The sequence below is a fragment of the Lipophrys pholis genome (assembly GCF_963383615.2).
Source record: "Lipophrys pholis genome assembly, chromosome: 20".
Taxonomy (NCBI): domain Eukaryota; kingdom Metazoa; phylum Chordata; class Actinopteri; order Blenniiformes; family Blenniidae; genus Lipophrys; species Lipophrys pholis.
The window spans coordinates 1062183-1082936 of record NC_137648.1 but is presented as its reverse complement, the minus strand read 5'-3'; the positions used below and the strand labels follow the sequence as shown (position 1 = coordinate 1082936).

General features: G+C 45.1%; 2 protein-coding genes across 3 annotated transcripts; one reads left to right on the top strand and one right to left on the bottom strand.

Annotated features, from left to right (window-relative positions):
• Positions 1–514: 514 nt before the first annotated feature.
• On the bottom strand, positions 515–15013 carry zfhx2 (zinc finger homeobox 2). Of its 2 annotated transcripts, none has more exons than XM_080489067.1 (5): positions 14930–15013; positions 12270–12428; positions 9900–9963; positions 4539–8695; positions 515–3757 (listed from the first exon to the last, which is right to left on the bottom strand). In XM_080489067.1, the coding sequence occupies exons 1-5, from the start codon at positions 14933–14935 to the stop codon at positions 3335–3337; spliced, it is 4809 nt and encodes a 1602-aa protein (XP_080345193.1). In that variant the 5' UTR covers positions 14936–15013; the 3' UTR covers positions 515–3334. The 2 variants fall into 2 exon arrangements, with proteins under 2 accessions (XP_080345193.1, XP_080345192.1); XM_080489066.1 differs by lacking the exon at positions 14930–15013 and adding an exon at positions 14278–14400.
• Positions 15014–15408: 395 nt separating this feature from the next.
• On the top strand, positions 15409–19668 carry thtpa (thiamine triphosphatase). The gene is made up of 4 exons (XM_080489925.1): positions 15409–15514; positions 17339–17408; positions 17690–18160; positions 18249–19668. The coding sequence occupies exons 2-4, from the start codon at positions 17339–17341 to the stop codon at positions 18347–18349; spliced, it is 642 nt and encodes a 213-aa protein (XP_080346051.1). The 5' UTR covers positions 15409–15514; the 3' UTR covers positions 18350–19668.
• Positions 19669–20754: the final 1086 nt, after the last annotated feature.

The window sequence follows — 20754 nt, the reverse complement described above, 5'->3', positions numbered from 1 at the left end:
CAATCGAAACAGCTGAGACTTCCCTGACAGGTTGTCCTCCGACAGAATAAGAGAAACTCAGCAGAAGTCTAATTTAAACATTAACTATTTTTACTATTGGTCACCAGGAACAACAGTCTTCTTTAAGTCACCTTTGTATTGTTGTAAAACTCTAAATGAAATCTACAGATTTCACACGTTGCCAGATTTGAGGATTTTGCCGTTTAGTTTGGATATTTCTGTTGTAAAGCTTTAGGAGCCACATATCCTTTGTTTTCAGCCCGTGGAGCCGACGTTAGACCTCAGATCGGGCGTCTCAGGGTATGTAAAGCGGGGTACATTAGGAGCAGTGAGTGATTCAGTCTTTTGGAAAAGTCACTGAACACTTCACTGGGTACCACAGTGTTGATCTTCTAAGGCCAAAGGTAACATGTGCAATGTAAACTCTTTTATTCTGAAGAATCAGTCCTGAATTATAAAGACAAATAAGAATCATGCACGTCTACACACACCAAAGAAGACCTCCGTCAACGTTGTTCAACTGATTTTTATTTCTTTTTCTGTATATCAAAGAAAGCATAATGGAGACCAAACACAAAAAAGCAGGTACAAGTGAGGAGGAAGGGGGAAAAAAAAAAAAAGCTTAATCAAAAATCTAACAAGTAATAACAACACTGCCACTATAATTGTTCAATATTAAGAGGAATACCATACTCTTTTTTTTTTTTTTCTTTTTTGAGCAGAGGTGGCGTTTTTAAAACCATTATGGATCAATAATAATCAAAAAACAGTGATGAGTAGTAATAATAAATCGTATAAGTAGTAGTACAGTTATAACAATAGTGATAATCAAAGTGACAATGAAACATAAAGAGAATAAAAAGCAGATCTCCATAAAAACGTATCTAGTTTGGACAGTGCAACACCGTGTGTGTGTGTGTGTGTGTGTGTGTGTGTGTGTGTGTGTGTGTGTGTGTGTGTGTGTAATCCCAGTCTTGAGGTTCGAGCACTCCAGTCCTTCGCTTTACACACAAGATACAGTTTCCAATGGGAGCGACGAGGAAACGTTGCGGTTCCTCTGTGGTAGTAATGGCTGTCTGCGTTTGTTTGAAATGTCTGTAGCTTTGTGCAAAGATGGTGGACTAGTGCAAGTGTCAAGCCGTGGGATGTCCTTTACAGTTTTGCATTTACGGAAAGAAAAACCACCTCTCCTGCTCTCTGTCGACCGTTAAAGATTGCTTTTTGGTTTTTTGTTTTTTTTTTGAAGGACAGAAAGCGAAGGGAGGATCACTTTGGAATATCAGTTTTTTTTTTCAATATATTTCTTTACAAAAAAGTTCATTGTTTTTAGTTTTGCATTTTTTGTTAAAACTATCAATAGTAACATTATTATACAACTTAAATCGAAGGAAAAAAACATCTTTAGTATGTTATGTGTCCTTCAACACAGCACCATCTTATTAGCTCTCAGTCAACACATTTTATATGTCATAATTTTGCCTTTTTTTATTATTTTTTCTAGATTCGAGTACCCATCAAGTCTCTTGAGGACACTTATAAACCCAACTGTCTCCCTTGTCGTAGATGCCAGACGTCGCGTCTCGTTTCACAGCACGGACACGACCAGATTCGCCAACTCTGCTTCAGAACTGAACCAAAACGAGGAGGGGGAAACAAACAAAACAAGAACATGTACAGGAAACACCATTTCAAGCTCTTCCCTCCGATTCAGAGATTTTGGCTTTTGACCTTAAAAAAAAAAAAAAAAAAAAGAAAAATCTGTTCCACCAGTTTCTAAAATTGCTTGTATTGTTTTTCGTATAAATATTAACGTACATAAACGAGTACTCAACTTTCCTGTCTTGTACACAGTATTCATGGCAAAAAAAAAGTAATTTTTTTTTATTTTTAGGAAATCAGTGTGACCCTCCGCGCCAGATGGGGGTGACATGAATTCACGGAGAATATAGGAGGAATTCCCCCGGGCTTGAATCGACACAGCTGGTGGCGTCTCCTCTTAAGGCTGTCGTTTCTCGAAACACACCAACCAAGGTGCAAAGCAGTTTTCTCCCCCCCCCCCCCCCCCCCCGACGAGTCCGAAGAGCTGCGTTCCAAAACCATACGCACAGTCTGGGTGGGGAAAGTTAACGTTTACAGGAGCGGGGTGGGGGTGGGGGGGGGGTGGGGGCGTGAAGCAGGAGCAGAAGGGGCTTTAACTGGATTCCTTGGCCGAATGGACGCAGGCGACTTTACAGGCAATGAGCTGCTCCGGTTCCGGTCACACTCACACTAAATATTCCCTCCCAAAATGAAACGGGGGATCGGAACGAAGCTCTTCACCATTTTTCTGCAACCAGATCAAAAAAAAAAAAAAACGTTTTGCACATTATGCACTCCTAAAGCGTATCCTATTTGATTAGCAAAATCAATAAATTGTATTAAACATGATTTATATTAAGGCATCCAACATGCATTATTGTATCTTTTCATTTTAAAAAAAGAAAAAAAAAAAAAAGAAGAAAGACACCTGCATCAGAATGCTCCAAAAACATCTCAAAACAATGCAAAATGTGTCAAAGTGCGGTATGCCAAAGATTAGCCTCTCTTTTTGCGCCGTCTATTTGGATTGTCATGAAACTATGAGTGTGTCAAATCTTAACAGCACGGACTCTCTAAGTACCTCTTGAATATCCCAAAACGAGAAGCCGTGACGCGCTTCAGATCACTCCTGCAGCAAAACCCAACGGGGACAGTTTATGCGGATTTCTCCTCTCCCAACGTTTCAGTCCCGTCGTTTTTATCTCCAAGCAACAAAGTGAAAAGTTTAGGCAGGAGGGGGAGAAAAAAAAACAAACTAAAATAAAACTAAAGAAAATCCACAGGAACGAAGTGGGAGATGGTAATATATTTCATGGTTTTATCCCAAAAGGTGTTTCCGGGCTCCAAAAGAAGGAAACGCTTGCATCAGTCTTCAGGGTAGAACAGCTCAAGCATGGCGAGTCGAGTGTCTTTTACAAATTTTAGGAAGGTTGTAGTACGTTAATACAGAACCACAGAGTTCGGACCAAAACTGTCTGGAGAAAGTGTGTGTGTGGGAATCGGTCAGCGCCGTCACTCCAGCGTGGAACGAGCCTCGCTGAAGGTTCCGACTTCCAGGTGAGCGCTGTGGAGTCACGGACATGGAGTCAGTGGGGGGGGGGGGTTGAGCAGAAGGGTTAGCGAGTGCAGGAAGGGGGAAGGGCGCCGACGTCAAAAACTCAATTAGTTTTCGAGGATTAGTGCTCAAATTTATTAAAGTGAGAGGAGCCCGAAACGGCCCGACGAGTCAGTGTGCAGACCAATCCTGATCTGAGGTTTAACTTTTGCTGGTGGCCGTCGCTGGAGCCGTTTCGATAACCATCTCCGACCCGGAGGCGGCGCAGGAGCTGGTTACAGTAGTGGAAAGAGAACCCTGCGACCCCGACGTGCCGTTCCCGCTGGCGTTCTTGCTGACGAGCGCCATCGGCTGGCCAAAGTTAGTGGTTCTCAGGGTGGCCAGGTGGCGCGGGGAGAAGACGTGGGCTCTGGCCGCGGCCCGCGACTCGAAGGAGATGTTGCAGGCGTCGCAGCGTCCGGTCAGGGTCTCCTTCGGCACCGGCTGACCGGCCACCGGGGACACTGCCGGCTCGGTGACCGTGAGCTGGACTGGCTTGGGCAGGATGGGCCGGTTGGCCTTGAGAGCGCTGTAGTGCAGGTAGCTTCCTGAGCTCATGTCCACCTTCCCACCTGGCAGAGGAGACTGGGGACACAAGGTGGACAGACAAAACCAAGAAACAAGCTTCATTTAAAAGATGAGTTTCACAGCATCAGACTGAAAAGGATGTTTAAACTGAATGCATTTGCATTTCTGCGGCTTTTCTTCATCCATTTCACTCAATTAATCTGAAGATGTGAGAATCAACTTTCACTTTAGAACGACACAAGTATTTATTTTAAGGAGGAACCGACACCAGTATCTGGTCCGATACTGCACAGAGGATTCATACTCGTGAAAACTCCCCGATACAGGCTTTATGGCATTTATTAGTACTCTTAGCAGGAAGTAGCTTAAGTTAGTACTTGTATATTAAAAAAGTGGCACAGATGGATCCGTATTTCACTGAGAAACTCATTTCTCTTCAGGTCGTATCGGTAAAGTTCCCTCTGAACTTATTTATGTTTTTCTATTCTATTTATTCTTTGCAATAACAATCTCTGCTCTATTTCCAATCACTACCAACATTATCATGCAAGAATGTAAAGTATTCTCCGTTACAAATTATTAATTAATATCATTGATCGTATTCTTTCACCACTCTTATCTTCTATTCAACTTGTTGCTGCAACAATGGTCATTTTCCTCATTGTGGGACGAATGATAGAATCTTATCTGATATAAAATGTATTAAAATTAATTTCAGATCATAAACAATCCTCTTCTCTTACAGACAGAACTCAAATGTGTCTTGCAAAAGTTTTTGTTTTGTCAGGTCTGCATTGCATAAATGGAAAATATGTGATTTGTGCGGTTGCCAGCGTACCATTTTCTCCTGCTGCAGTCTCCAGCGCTTCTCCTTGGCTCTGGTGTTCTGGAACCAGATCTGCACCACCTTGAGCGGCAGGTTGAGCTCCGTGCCGATCGCCTCGCACTCCATGGCGTTGGGATGGGCGCACGTCTCGTAGCAGGACTGCAGAATGGACAGCTGCAGGCAGGACAGGTGCGTCCGCGGCCTGCGGCTGGACGAGTGGGGCAGGAAGCTGCTTTCTGTGGGGCTGGATTTCGCTGCGAGCGGGGTGGAGAGGCTGGCCGCTCGGGCCGAGCTCGGGGTGTTGGGGCTGACTGGTGCGATGCTCGGGGTGGGGGGAGGGGGGATGGGACGAGGCGGCGTGTGTGCGGGAAGGGCCAGCTGCTCTCTGGACAAGGTGTTGATCTTGATGGGGACTTTGGAGGTCCAGTAGTTCAGCCCGTTCTGTTTTTGCGACGCTGCGTTGGCAGAAGGCCTGTTGTTGATGGGCGTGGCCGAGAGCTTGGGCACCATGCGGTTGGTGGTCCCCGGACTGGGACCCATCTCACCTTCGTCTTTCTCCTCGTCAGTTTTTTCCTCCTCACTCTCCTCCTCCTCCTCCTCCTCTTCCTCCTCCAGCTTTCGTTTCTGGGCTGGTCGTGGGGCGATCGGGATCGGATCCTTGGGGGGCGCGAGGACGACGGGTGCAGTTACTTTTGGTGCCACTTTAACCATGGTGACATTGCTGGTGGTTTCAAGCTTGGTCTTCGGCACCGCTGAAGGAACGCTGCTCACAGACGACGCGGCGCTGGAGGAGACCACCTCCTTGGGCTTGATGGGGACCGGGATTATTTTTTTGATCACGACTGGTTTGCTTGGCTCCTTCACAGGCTCTCTTTCAGTCTTGATGAGGGTCCGCACGATGGGTGTGGTTGTAATAGTCCCAGCGTTGTTTGTAGCCGTCTTGTTGGAGAATATGGGTTTGGACAGAGGCCAGGTGAATTTGATGAGAGGTTTGCCGACTGCTGCCAGCGTGCCGTCGCTGATGAATCGGACCTCACCTTTCCTCTCCCGTGCTCTCATGTTCTGGAACCAAATCTGTACAACCTTTTTTGGAAGATGAACCCACTCCGAAATTTGTTCAAACTCGTGTTTCCCAGGATTTGCATCTTTGAAATAGCAGCCATACAGGATGTCAAGCTGTTCAGCTTGAATGATGGTCCTTGAGCGGCGCATATCCCGATACCTTTTCCCTTTGGACTTTCTCTGCTGCTGCTGCTGCTCCTGCTCCTTTTGCTTTTCCTGCTCCTTCTCTCGCTCCCTTTCCAATAACGTGGCGTTCATTTTCTCCGCCGCCCTCATATAAATGCTGGACTTGGTCAGATTACTGCAGTTGACCAGGCTCATGCCGCTGTTGGAAGAGGGCATGCCACAAACCGACTCTGGCTTAACTTGGACAACCACAAGGCCTTTGGATGTTGGCTTAAGGCCAAGCCCGTCAAGCAGCTGGCCCTTTTGTACGGCAATTTTATCAGCCAGAGACGACGAAGACGACGATTTTGAGCCGCTTTTACCCATGCTGAGATCCAGAGCAGCCTCGCAGTCATCACCGTTGGACAAGTGGGGAATAATTTGGTTTGGATGGGAGAGACTGTACTGTGAGAGAAGGGAGCTGGCGAACTGTGTGATGGTTGGGGAGTTGGGGAAAATGGGTAGTTTGCTCCCGTCCCCCATCATCGGTGGAGTCAGAGAGACAACGTAAGGGCTGAGAAACTGTGCGGAGAAGGGAGTGAGGGACAAGGGAAGTGAGTGAAGCGCACTCGCTTGGATCTCGGGGTGGTCCAAGATGTGGGGATGTGAACTTGGAGGATCCCCTTGGGCCTCCAACTCCAGATCCACATCAGGGTCCAGCCTCTCCTTTTTCACCTCCACTTCATCGCGTTCAAACTCCCCCCTTCTTTTCCTCTTGGCTCTCTGTCCCCCCAACCCCTCCTCTTCCTCATACTCGTCCTCTGCATCAGAAAGGAACACGGTTGTGGAGCGCAACACCTTCCCTCCAACGGGTCCCCTGTCAGTATAGACCTCCCGGTGAGCGTCCTCTTTAGCGGGGCTTTCTGGACACTCTTTGAAAGAACCGTTCTGGCTTTCTTCATCGGACACAATCACAGAGGTGTAGACCTCATTCTCAGAGTCAGACGTGAGACAGGAGCCTCCTTGACTCTCCCTGCCCAAATCTCTTAGTTTGCGTTTCCCTCTTGTCCGAGACAAATCCATTGCTTGGCTGCTTGAAGCTTCAGCGTCATCGTCTCCTTCCGCTATAACCAGCGAGCTTTCCTCATCGTCGAAGTCGACATCGGAGCCGTGGCTGTGCTTTGTGAAGCTGGCCAGGTGTTCAGACTCGGTCGCCCTCTGTCTCTGTTTGGCGAGGCAAGCCTGAGTCAGCCACCTCCGTACTTCCTGTTCAGACAGACCCACTTCTCTGCCAAGCGCCTCACAGTCCTCGTGGGGAGGACTCGCAGCGTCAGCCTCGCTGCGCGATTCAAAGAAGGCCCAGAGAACCTCCGACTGGAACTCTGACAGCACTGGAAGGTCTGGATATACGGATGAGTTACAATTGAGACGAGTTTGGTTGTTAGTTAAGGCATTTCGGCTGGTTTTCGGGGTGCCGAGCGAGCCACTCGGGCTCGTGCCCGATTGTGACTTCTGAGGAGTTGAATCAGGGCTAAGTGTAAGGTTCAGATTTACAGGACTGAAACTGGAGTTGCTGGGCACAGAGGCAGAAGGGGAGAGGTTGTTATTGCCGAGGCTCTTCTCTGTGCCCAGTGGGGAAAGACTCAGGCTTGCTGCTTTATCACCTACCAGGTCCAACTGATTAGTTACACTGTCTCCATCTGTTGTGCTATCTCCATGTGCCTTCCCATTGTCTTCATTATTCTCAACCTTCCCTTTGCTATCTGTATTGGAGCAATGTGCAATGTCTTTACCGTTCTGTTCCTTAGATTTCTCCGCTTTATTAGTTTCTGTAGTCAAGTTGTGTCCGTCCTTGAGCTGATCAGAGACCTTCTCTGTCCCGTCACTCCCCTTTTTCTCTTGCTCTGCCTCAGTCGTTGGAGTTTGCTTTTGCTCTTCGAGACAGGCTTGCATGTTTGTTTGAACTCCCACAGAGGGCCACTGGTTCTGCAAGCTGTTAAGTCTTTGGGTTAGGAGGGCTTGCTGGGCTGTGCTGAGACCTACGAACGGCACACACTGGGTGAGGAGCTGGCCTTGCTGGTTTTCTTGGTGCTGCTGTGTTTGGGCTTGCAGCCCGTTTAGGATCAGGGGCATGACCATGTGGGACTGAGGCACGAGCTGAGGCGCGCCGGCGCTGGGAGCAGCGCCGGCCGCGAACAGGGAGGGCAGGAGAGAGTGCGAGAGGGTATTGGGGCTCGACGTGAGGAGGGTGAGAAAGGCCGAGACTGCCTGAGCGGAGGCCACGGGGGAGGTGAGGAGGGAGGTGGCCACTTGGGACGTTGGAATCTGCTCGCCATCCTTTGCAGCAGTCACCACCAGAGTCCCGGGAGCAGCGGAGTTGGTGGAGCTCACCAACTGACTGGTTCCGCTTCCAGATGTGGTCACCGCGGCGCTGTTCGCTGCTAACCCGGCATTTCGGCTTCGGGTCTGGTGCAAGACAGATTTCATATGGCTCTCGAGGGTGATGGCGTGATTGTAGGAGACTCGACATATCGCACACTGGTAGGGTTTGTTTGATATATACGGCCGAGTCAGGACTGGGACCGAGGAATTCGGGGGATTACTTTCTACACTTTGCTTTGCGGCGCCTGTAGTCATCCTCTGAATGTGGGATGCTGAGTTGTAATGAACACTCAAGGCAGTTCTGCTGGGGAAACTTTCCAGGCAGGCGTTGCATTTGAACGACCGGGTGTTATTTTCAGCCGGCACGCCGTTTTTACCAACTGACTTCTCAGCAGCGTCTGGGATTTCTGCGTTTTCTGTTGCATTTTGCCGTTTGGCTCCTGCCAGTGGATTTCCCTCCTCTTCTGGCTCCGGCTCAGCTTCACCTCCCTCCTGTTCCATTATTCTCTCCTCCTCCATCTCTTTGTCTCCGAGCGTCTGGGTAGCGTCTGCACTCTCGGTAGATTGGCAGGGCTCCGAGCCGATGTCTTCTGCGTGCTTCGGTTGTGAAGAATCAGCGTCTGATGGAACGAATTACACATTTAACTTTTCTGTGAGGGTAACAAGTGAAAACACAAGCGTGCACGGACAAACCTGATGTCAATTTGAACGATGGTCTTATCATTCCTTTTGTGCATTTTACTGCTACAACCAGATCATAAAACTATAATGTGGACATCAGAAAAGTCACAATTTTGTGGCCCATTTAGCCAAACTGTGGCTTAACTCAGCATGGTTCAGTCCCAACAAAACAGTTATAAAATGTAAACTGGATCTATAATACAAACTGGAATATATTCTTATAAAGTCAGATAGTTTAGGCTGACCAGAAGTCCTGCATGCAATATTATTTGATACATCATTCTAATACAGTGAAGAATTTAACAACTTCTATATTTGAATCATGCCAAAGCAAAAGATCCCAATGTTTTACACTGAATGTGGGATTCTCCAACATTGTTGTGGCACATAAAGCAAAAGTCCTTTATGAACAGACCCTATACATCCACGACGCAAAGGACAATGGTCTCATTATACACTACAGAGCTCCATTATCAAAAATAATGGAAATTACTGAACGATTTGAGTTGAAAATTGTAGTAATGAGTATACAAAGAAAGAATTTGTAGCTTTCTAAAAGCAAAAATGTGCTATCTTGATTATATAAGGTGAAACTCTGTTAATGTCAACTTTGTTATTGAATCCAAACAGAGAAACTCACTTTTTATTACACCCAATGCTCATTATTAGAGTCACAAATAACACCCAATGTTATGAATTCAGAATAATTTCAAGGAAAATCTTTTATATGCTGAAGTATTCACTGAGGAGGTTGTGAGGTTTTCAGTTTTTATATAAACTTTGGAAAATGTATAAATCTATTTTTGAAAATAAATAAATAAATCACTGCTGCATCGTGTAATCATTTGTCATTTGTAAGTGCCTCTCTCTTCTGTAAAACATTAACCACACTGTAATAACGTGCTAAATGATGCATGATGACCTCTGGTTTATTGGGAAAATCTTCAACGCAAAGAAAATCGAGAAAACAGACATTTCTGTTATGTTGAAACATAAAAGTTAAATAAAGACTTAGCCACCAGTAATTACACAACCAATTACTCCCACGCATGTAAAAAAAAAACTGTTGTGTGTTAATACAGAATTGATTTTCCACCACTCCTTATCAACTGGAGTTACTTTGTTGGAGAAGCATCATCTCACCTGTCGGTTTGGGAGCGGTTTTATCTTCTGCTGCAGCGGCGCTGGCGGCCTGTTTCAGAACGGCCTGTAGGAAGCAGAGGACAGAGTGAGCACGAGCAGAGTGAGCACGAGCAGAGTGAGCACGAGCAGAGTGAGCACGAGCAGAGTGAGCACGAGCAGAGTGACACACACTGTGCACACGCTTCTTCAGTTGATGTTTTGATGAAACTTTGGAGCGGCACGAGATCGTGGGTGTGACTGTTAATGCGCAGTTATATTACCCGCAGCCACTCTGCCAAGTCTTTACTTCAACATTTAGCCTAAAGCTATAGATCACAGCATCTTTGATCAATTTATCTACCAATCACCTTCCTCCTATAGCTTCACACCTCACATCAATAAGCTTCATAACTCTTTTGAAACTCGTCTCGTTCACACAGGTGATTCAGATTTGTTTTTCTTAAAACTTGTTGGCGACTCGACAAATATTTTCATAGTGACACACTTGGTTCGGTGGCAAATCCAAGCAATGACACATTCAAACTTATTACAACAGAGAAGCGACTGCAGGAAGGAGGATTTGCATAAGCAATTCAAAGGAAAGCGACACCCTCAGTCACAACTCAAAACCTTTGATTACTAATGCAATGACACACTACGCATAAATAAACCTGCGTTTCCCTCTGTGGCTTATCTGGCAAACAACACTGTGTTATGTTGGCGTACTTTGGATAAAACACACGTGAAGGAGGAAGGGAAAACTTTGTGCCGATATTAGTTTTTATGGGAAATCACTTTTGTCATTACTGTGTAATAAAGGGACAACAGGAGCACAATTTGAATCTGTATTACTCAAGTTTATCGTTACAGCTACTTTTAAACTACTATGTGATCCACGACAGCAGGGGTGTCAAACATAAGACTTGAGGCCTGTGAGCTGCATTATCGATCCAGTAGCTACCATGTCGGCAGTCTGGAGGCATTATAAGAGAAACGATGAAAACAGTTCAACAGCCAGTTGGAATAAAATTGTTTTTCCACCTTTACTTTTTTTTTTTTTTAAGGACTTTGCTTTTTAAGTCACTTTGAAGTAGAATTGGGACATTTTGATCTGTTTTACTGTTTTATATTTCTGTTTCACTTTCAAGGAGGATTCATGTTTTTAAATTTGAATTTCTTGTCACAATTCAGGTGAAGTCGTTTATACTAGTTCAAGTGGATCAGAGATTCCACACAAGTACACTCGCTTCTTTATGAGACGGCTAACGATGGAAAAGTGATTTTTTTTGTTGTTATTGGAACTGAATAAAGTTAAAATAAGTTTGTACATCATTCTGAGAAGAATTTTGATTCTATAAGCGAGTTTGACGATAATTGTCGCTCAGCAAAGCTTCTTTTAATGAAGCTTTTAGCTTTATACATCTTAGTTGCTACTATAATATACTAAAAGTATTTTCACAAAATAGCAACAGCACTGTAAGTATTGGATTGGGAAAGAATCGGTGTCGGTCGATACCCAAATCTGAAAAAGTGGATTGTATTGCGCGCCATCAAGTGTGATCGGGACTTCCCTAGGATAAATAGTTACTATACTACATAGTTACCCGTTTTACCCGTCCGGGCCACTCAAGATGAAATTGGGCCGAATGTGGCCTCTGAACTAAAATGTGCAGCTCCATCATAGATTCTACTTTAGGAAAGATGATAATGCTCAGTGATCATTCATACAGTTTGAGGTTTAGAGGTTGCAGCGGCTCACACCGTCGCATAACAGCAGAAAGATCCAGGTTTGACTTAACTGTAAAAGTTCCCATGAAAGCAGATCGAGAGACGTTTCTAATATTTTGAGGGGTCAGATGATTAATGCCTGTGCAACGCCACCTCCCACTAAAACCGAGCCAATCAAAACTGAAAAACTCTTTATGAGAGCAGAATAAATCACTGGATCATATTAAACAATAAGAGTGAACACGACACAATGGCAATAATAAAAGTTAAGAGATGGAGTTCCTCTTCACCAATCTGCTTTTTTTTTTTTTCCTAACAGTCATTACCATACATTTACCGTCTCCCGCTGCTTAGTCACATAATTGCACATTGTTTAATCCCCCTGCAGCTCAGGTGTCAGCCCTCAGGCTTTCATACCTGTGCTGCATCAGAAGTAACCATTAGGATGGACAGAGCGTCTCCAAACTCGGCTTCAACTAAACTTGTGACTTCAATGAAATCTTGTCCAACTCATTTATCAGCCAGCAACAAGTGGGCTAATTAAAAACTATGGTTACAATTGATATATGAGCGAAATAATCAGGCTGTGACTGTAGGGAAAACACCCTCGAGAACTAGTCAGACTTGATAACAATCATATGACCTATTCTGGCCGTCACTTACGATGTCCAGCAGCCTATCGACACACGATGGAAGAACGCTGTGCTGCTCGGTGAGATGAATCGACAAGGAAGATCGGTCTGGTTGGCCTTTCTGGCACAGGGGGCACAGCCACTCTGCCTCCCCATTCCTTTCACTGCATACTGTCTCTCCAGACTCCTCCTGATGAAGACACAAAAAAACATGGATGTGGAGTCACTGCAATGCTGTAAACTTGAAATCTAACCAGTGGTGTCCCAAACACACGTTCAAAACTGAGGCCTTGTTTACACAAAGTTTTAATGTGAAAACGCAAACACATGTTGTATTTTGTGGGTCCGTTTACACAACAACGCTGCCCAGAGTCACCGAAAACTGAACTTTTTGAAGACTCTTCATGGAATCTGGGGAAAACGCAACTTTCTGAAAACAATGGGGCTCTGGAAACGCTGCTGCAGCGTATGTGCACCATGGCCATGGTAAATATTTCTTCTGCACATGCTCAGTAGCTGGACAATAAGAACAATGTTTGCCACTCCTGGGACTTGGTAGTTTTGAAGTTGACAGTCACAGTAATATTAACAATCCAACTTGGTCATCTGTCCATATGAATGTACTCTTACTATTAATAGCAGACTCTCTGCGCGCAACTCGCCAACTGGTGGCCCAACATGCCAACGACATAATTTCCAAAACGTTGCTGTGTAAACGTGAAACTTCTCAGAAACACGAAGCGTTATCACTTCAAACATCGTCACGTTAACAGGGCCTAAAACTACCCTGCTCGCAACAGGTAAACAAACAAGTGGCATAAAGTCATTCTGTGCAGTCACACTAAACAAAAGACAAACGTTTCTACTCAATGATGCAACTTCTGTCATTATTTCCATCAGGTACTATATCAATAATTTGAAATCAAAGTATCTTAACCACACAGTTTGTTCGACTGATTTCAGACTTTGCAGGGCGGTTCCTTTTATTCAGATAATGCAGCTGCTCAGATGACACCTTGCTGATGTTATGAACACTTTGTTGTGTTTGCAGCAGGTTTTTTTTTTTTTGGCGTTGCACTGTGGCTCCTCAAACAATTAGCCGATTGTGTCACACTCGTTCCCTTTTTACACCCAGCCAGCCTGTGAGTTACTCACAATGGAAATCAATACAAGCAAACTACAATCATGATATTGTCAAGTCAGGCTGCAAATACTGCATTAACACAAAATGAAGGATTTAAAAACACGAGCTGTTGCTTTCTACGACCAGATGTATTTTACATTTTCAAACAAGACAAGACTAGACAACCTTTCGTGCCCATGAGGAGAAATACCAACACAGCGACCAGCCTCACTTCCTCGTCATGCCAATTAGCCAGCTAGCAGGGTTAAACGACCACACAACAGTCCACATCTAAAGATTCGATCTTCAAATCACCTCAGATTACAAAAACAAAAACAGAATAAAACTAGAACGACGTAGCCGAGTTGGCTAATTAACGGGCAGCCTAATTAGCTATGCCGACCGGATCAATTAGCTAGCAGGCTAGGTTGTGAAGCGCCCCCCCCCTCCGCCTCCTCCGCCGCCGCCGATAACGTCGCATTACAGTGAGTTTACAGGAAAATAATCCCGCACTTCTCCCCCGAAAAACTGCAAGAAGACGGGGGCAGACGTCAGCCAAATGTCCCCCCGGCGGCTCTCGGTTGAAGCTGGAAGCGATGATTACATTAATAAACACATTAGAGGGGAGAAAAACGAGGTGGGGGTGGAGGGAGGAGGAGGGGAGGGGGGTTGTTACCAGTCGTGTCACTCCGCTAGCTATAGCCTGTTAGCAGGCAGAGATAATTAACCGCTCCACAAACTGTCTCCAAACTGGCTGCTCTCCGCTGCCAACAAACTCCTCCCGGCACGGGCGGGGAGTGCAGCCCCGGTAACACCGAGCCGCTTCGGGAGGAATGAGGAGAGAACATAAAAAATAATAAGGCGAAAGGAAAAAAAAAAACAAAAACAAATCCCCGGCCTCGAGTTGTTCGCTTACCCCCGTGATTGTGCTCTGCCAGTCGGGCATGTAGTGTTGCACCGCCCGCCCGCCGGCTGCTCAACAGCGCAAATTGAGGCCTACCCGCACCAAAGCCATTTAATTAATGAACGCGGGGCTCCGTTTACAGATGTGTTAGAAACTCGCACCCCCTCCTCCCGTCCTCCGCCGCCAGTAAAGCGGGCAGACCTCCCCGTGCTGGACGCGTCCTCGGATCCCGGAGCTTGAAGCCAGCCGCGGTGCAACACATGGCCATTTAAACTCTCATTTTAACTGGTAATTGGACGGAGGGAATTACGAGCGACTCGGAGCGGAGTACGTGAGCCGCGGTCGCCTCGTCGATTTGGGGGGTGGGGTGGGGGGGGGGTGGTGGCATTAAGGAGAGAGCCCCGTGAAGGAGAGAGGAGGGAGGGAGGGAGGGAGGGGGAGAGAAGAAGAAGAAAAAGTTTGGGATTTAATGCTGGATTTCGGATTAGGACGGGGTGCGATCCGTCGTCCGCTCGATCCCGTGTCGGTCGCAGGCCACCTCTGCCACCTCTGCCCCCCATTCCCCTCCTCCTCGCCCTCCTCCCCCTCTCTCTCTCTCCCCGGATTAAATTAACCGATCGCGTTTAATTAAGTTCGCAGCAATTAGCCGATTCCTTTTCTTTACCTGCATGGTCGCCGCTCCAGCACGCACACACACACACACTCACACACACACACGCTTCCTCTGTGGCTCCTCACAAGTGAAAAGTTTTCTTGCGTGCCCTCCCTCCCTCCCTCCCTCTCTCTCTCTCTCTCTCTCTTTTCTCTCCCCCTCCCTTCATTCCCTCTCTCCTTCCCTCTAGTAAACACACCACAGCTCCCCCCTCGGATGATTGCTGACATTCAGAGGGGACACAATCCCTTATGTAACCCCGCAGATATTACAGATTAATAATCCACACGGAATTCACTCGTTCATTAGAATTAAAAAAACATTTAAAAAAAAAAAATCTCACACAAAGAAAGAGTTAATTAAAGCTGAATAAATGACCACTCACGATAGGTGTGGCGCGCGCGCGCGCGTGTGTGTATATTTAATCTGCACCCATCCGCAGGCCCCCGCTCCCGGGACAGGAAGTGATGCCCTAATAGCTGTCCTTAATTGCGCCTGTGCGAAAAAAAAAAAAAAAAACGTTGCTGACGTGTTGTCGCCGCGCGGAGCTCGTCTCGGTGCAGAATTGGTTTGGATTTGAGGACTTGACCCATCAAGGTGTGTGAAGTGTGCAGGTCGACACGTTTTGTGGTGTTTTTGTACCGCTTGGTTATGTGGAGTAGTTCAGTGGCTTGCAGCCTCCATGGCTTTGTGGCTCTGTTGTGGTGCAGGTGTGTTATAAACTACAGAGCACTTTCAGTTTTGCACCAACAATACAACTATAAGAAATAATTACATCTAAAAAAAGATTAGCAGCATTAAAAACGGTTGTCAGCTCCTCCTACTCTGCATGTCTTGTACTCCAGTTGTGATGTGTTATAAACTACTGATCAATTTCCTTTTTTTGTATCTATAGTGTAAAAATATTAAATGACTGCATCTAAAAAATATATATTTATTATTAAAATGTCAGCTCCTCCTACTCAGCATGTGTTGCAGTCTGGATACGGTGTGTTCTAAACATACAGATCAGCTTTGGATTTCAACCAACAACTCTTATTAAATGATTGCATCTAAAAAACTAGATGATATGAATTATCTTCATTGTCATTACACACCGGGTACAATTAAATTCTGCATGGCTTCTCTCTTAACGATTAACACACAGTTAAAAAATAAATTGCAAGAAAAGAAAACAAACTTTTGATCTGCAAGTTTACAACAGCTCGAACCTGAGATTATATCTTTATCAAATATACTGTATCTAAAAGTGTTCAGCTCCTCCTACTCTGCATGAATGGCAGCCTTGTTTTGTTACAGGTGTGTTAGAAACTACAGATCAGCCTTTGTTTTGCTCCAACAAGACAACTTTATTAAATGATTGTGTCAAAGCCAAGGTTATCATTAAAAATCTATCTCCTTCTACTCTGCCTGGATTTGGTGGTTGGATGGTGTTAATGCAGGTGTGTCATAAACGAAGCTTTAATTATGCACCAACAATACTCAATTAAATGATTGCATTTAAAAAAAAATAAGATTAAAAAGCTGTATGAATTGCAGCCTGGTTACTTATGACACACGTGCTCTGAACTACAGATTTGTTTAACAATACAGCTCTATTAATTGATTACTACTAAACAAAATAAAAAAAAAACAACTCACAAGACTGTCATGGCCTCTGGTTAGAAAATCTGAGAGAAAAAATGTCGCATTTTCTAATATTTCGAGTTACTGCATTTTTGATTTTAACGATTCATAAGGAATAATTTTATGAAATATATTTAAAAGGGTTTTGGTTTATTTAGAGAGATTGTTGTGGTATAAGTGGGAATGGTTGTATGCTGTAGTTTTTATTTTTATTGTGTTGTGGTTCAGTGGCCTGCAGCCTGGAGAACATATACATCATATACATCTATGATATTTACAAAAACCAAGCAATTACTTCAGACGATAACGACAATCTCAACATAAAGCCAATTTTAAATAAACCTTCCGGTGCAAAATACGGGGAAATCTTCTGCTGTAGTTTTACAAACTCACCCTGACAGCGTGGCGTTGAGGCCAGTTTGACAGTCAGGAGGTCACCAGCTTTCATGGCAGCATCACGGATGACTCGGCTTGGGTCTCCGTCTTGTGTTGTGTTCACTACTCTTAAAGAAATGTGTTCAAATTTAAATCGGTGTTTACAATATGCTTGGAGGTTTGGCTGGATTGGAGCCGGTTTTGGCCCACAGGTCCTTTGTTTCACTCCTGAGCTCTCTCTCTCTCTCTCTCTCTCTCTGTGTGTATATATATATATATATACACACAGATATATATATATATATGAGACTGGTAGATGTGTATTCATATTAAACAGATTCTGTCGGTGGTTTGAAGTAAACTGGATTGTATTTGCAGTCGGGTCACATATTCAGTGTGGCTCATCGTCTGCTGTTTCAGATGAGTGTGGAAGTGGAAAGAAAATTTCTGTGCAGCGCCGCCACCCTGAAAGCCCTGGAGGAGATCGGGGGTATGACTTCTAGCTTCTTCACCTCACAGTTACTAAAACGGCGGCGTTTATCTGAGCTGTGATCCACGACAACCTGAGTCGGGTCACTAAAAAGCTTTTCCCAACACTTAATGACTCTAATTGCCGAGGTTGTTGTGTAACGATAGTGACACTGGCCATCTGTGTCTTCTTAATAATTATCTTTCATTTTTTTTTTGTCTCAGCCTTGTTAGTATTTCATTTATTTATCCTCTCATTAGCAAAGTGATTTGTTTCATCCCACTCCTTCCTCCTTTCGGCAGTCTGTGTCGGCCAGCGCCAGTTCCACGACCAGTATTTCGACACCCCCGAGTTCCACCTCACTCTGAGGGACATGTGGCTGCGGAAGCGCAAAGGATGCTGGGAGCTCAAGTGTCCCGCGGCGAAGCTGGACGGGTCAGAGGAGCCGCGGGACGCAGCGCTGTGCACCCGCTACAAGGAGATCACCGACCTGCCGGAGATTCACCTGCGGGTCAAAGAGGTCGTCGGAGGCGGGGAGGCGGAGGCGTGTCCCTCAGAGGAAGACGAGTCCTGGCCGGGAAGGTGGAGGCTGGCGTGCTTTGCAGCGTTCACCACGGTGCGGCGGTCGTTCACTTTAGAGGAGGAGGGCGTGCAGGTAGATCTGGACCAGGCGGACTTCGGCTATGACGTGGGAGAGATAGAAGTTCTGGTACCAGAAGGCGGAGACGTGCAGCGTGCGATGGAGAAGATCAGGAGAACGGCTCAGAAGCTGGGTGAGCTCCAAGCTTCTCCACGCCTCATCTTTCATTCATTCATTCATTCATTCAGCTGTTTTGTGACGTACCCTCCTCTTCCTCACAGGCCTTTCTGGAGACGAGCGAATCGATGGGAAAATGAGTGTTTACCTTAAAAGAGTTCACCCCGAGCACTACGCAAGACTACTGAGGGAACACGTTCTGTAGGAGGAGTCATGTTCTAACAGTTAATACGTTATTTATTAGAAAATTAAATAAAGACTGGACACAAAGTCAGATAATCTGTGTTGCGTAGATTATTTGACTGCCGTGAGGCGACACAGTGGTACAGTGGTTTGTTCTCATTGTTCCACTGTTTGAGGGAGACTAGAAGATGGATTGATGATTGGATTTAACTACAGCTCCACCCATCTCCACCCACCCTGCAGCCTGGACAACATATACATCTACATTCATCCTGTGCATGCTGAACCTCCAGCTCACTCTGTGTCTAAAAACCTGTTTTTTAACTGAGTGTCTGTTTGTTGCTTTGTACTTTTCCTGAAAGTCAGGTGAGCTCTGCTCCTAACAAACACCATCTACCCGACTCTCCTCAGACGCTGAAGTCCTGCCTCTTTTCGGTGAACGCATTGCCAAGTACTTCGAAGGGTTAAAATTTAATCCGACGGCAGGTAATGAGCAGCTTGTCGTGCCATCCAGTTCCCAGTGATTACGGCTCGTCTCGTGCTGCTGTTACGACATGTTGCTGTACAAAGACACTCCCATGCGGAATTAAAAGAGAAACTGGTCGCTCTGGTTGTGGATGAGTTAATGAGGCTCCTGCTTGTTCACATGTCGTGCTGCTGAAGCCACTCGGCTTTAATTGCTCGCATACTTCAGCATCTTCACGGTCAATGGTAAGGATAATAACGCAATTAAATGCAGTTGACCTACAGCCTGTCATAAAATGGATCCATCAGTCAGGTAATCTCAGATTACCACTGATGTCGGGTTGTTTAGATTAGACATGTTCCTCCCATACGTGCCTGTGTGGGTTTTTTTCTTTTTTGTTGTTCTCTCCTCCTCCTACATTCCTGAGACGTGCTTGTTAAGTTAATTGTTGACTCTGAATCGGCTCCAGGTGTGTGGCTGATAATCCGTCTCTCTGATGAACCGCTGACCCGCACAGGGTGTACCTTTACCTTTAATACCAAATACGCTGTGTCAGCACAGTTCTACTATAAAGCGGGTCTATGAGACGGATGACGAGACGTGTGTTCATCTTTTATCCGTGTTTATTCGAGAGGTGGACGTGGGCGGAGGCAGGCGACAGGCCTGGACAGGTCATCAGTCACACACAACTGCAGAGTGTCGCCAAATAACACCGACCGTGTGTTTTTAGTCTGAGAGGAACAATCCACACCTGCCAACCCCCCAAGCTGGGACTTGAACCAGGCACCTGAAACCGGGGCATGATTGCTGCTGTTATCCTTTAACTCACCGCCCTCATTTTCAACTTTTAATTAAATTAAACCTTAATGAACTTTAAGTTGCGTCCATTAGGTTTCTGCTTTCATGTTGTATTGTTTGTCTCTCTGTGTCAACTTAATTATCTTTCAGGACATGAGCTCACCTGTCGACAGGACAGGAGGCAGTGTACAGGTTAATGAGCCATCACGTGGTTCACACACACACACACACACACACACACACACACACACACACACACACACACACACACACACACACACACACACACACACACACACACACACACACACACACACACTTTTAGTTAACAATCATCTGCATAAGCCTATTATTAACTAAAAGAGGTATGATATAAGAACATCCCAGATTAAATTTAGATTTTGGCAGAGATCCAGATCTCAGGCACCAACAGACATTTAATAAACTAAAACTTTAAACTGCTGAGACCAGGACCATTTCTGCAACCAGAAAACAAACATCTTAAATCACTTCAGTGTGTGAAAGTACCTAGAAAGAGCTCAGGGAAACATGCAAACCCCTCATGAAGCTCCATTATTTCACTGTGGCTGCTCAGTTCTGGTTAATCTAGTTATAAAGTTGCCTCCTTAACATTGAGGCCACTACAGTGTATCACTACTAATAATCACATGCAAGGGTTTGAAAGTATAATCCAACTCCTCCATTTTGCTTTTGTTAATAAATATACATACGGATTACTAATATGTTCTTTTTTTTTGCAACTTAATACAATGTAAATAGAATATGGGATTAATAAAGAATTACATTACAATTATCAGGGATGAAATAGAACCACATGCCATTAAATACAAATACATTCCTTTAATTAAGTTGTTTTCACAGGAGTTTGCACTTTCCTGAGTATATTTCATACTTAAGTGCAATTCACACCATTTTGAAAAGTGCTTAACATAATCTGAAACTCATTAATCCACAGTAAATACTCTTAATATGGATTTTTCTTTTTCCCCATAAGGATCCTACAGTTTATTAAGCTTAACATACTGGTGTGCGTCTCTTAATTTGAAGTTTTATTGTCATTATTGAAATGTGTATTATATAGACATTTATAATCCTTTAATATTCTTATTTTCTAATCTTTGTGTAGCTGCTGTGATGATTGA

Coding starts and splice junctions, on each gene's coding strand:
- thtpa (XM_080489925.1), top strand. CDS start 17,339: ATGAGTGTGGAAGTGGAAAGAAAATTTCTGTGCAGCGCCGCCACCCTG. Junction 17,409..17,689: donor AGCCCTGGAGGAGATCGGGG/GTATGACTTCTA, acceptor TCCTTTCGGCAG/TCTGTGTCGGCCAGCGCCAG. Junction 18,161..18,248: donor GAGAACGGCTCAGAAGCTGG/GTGAGCTCCAAG, acceptor TCTTCCTCACAG/GCCTTTCTGGAGACGAGCGA.
- zfhx2 (XM_080489066.1), bottom strand. CDS start 14,307: ATGCCCGACTGGCAGAGCACAATCACGGGG. Junction 9,964..12,269: donor TCGATAGGCTGCTGGACATC/GTAAGTGACGGC, acceptor TGCTTCCTACAG/GCCGTTCTGAAACAGGCCGC. Junction 8,696..9,899: donor AACCGCTCCCAAACCGACAG/GTGAGATGATGC, acceptor TCGTTCCATCAG/ACGCTGATTCTTCACAACCG.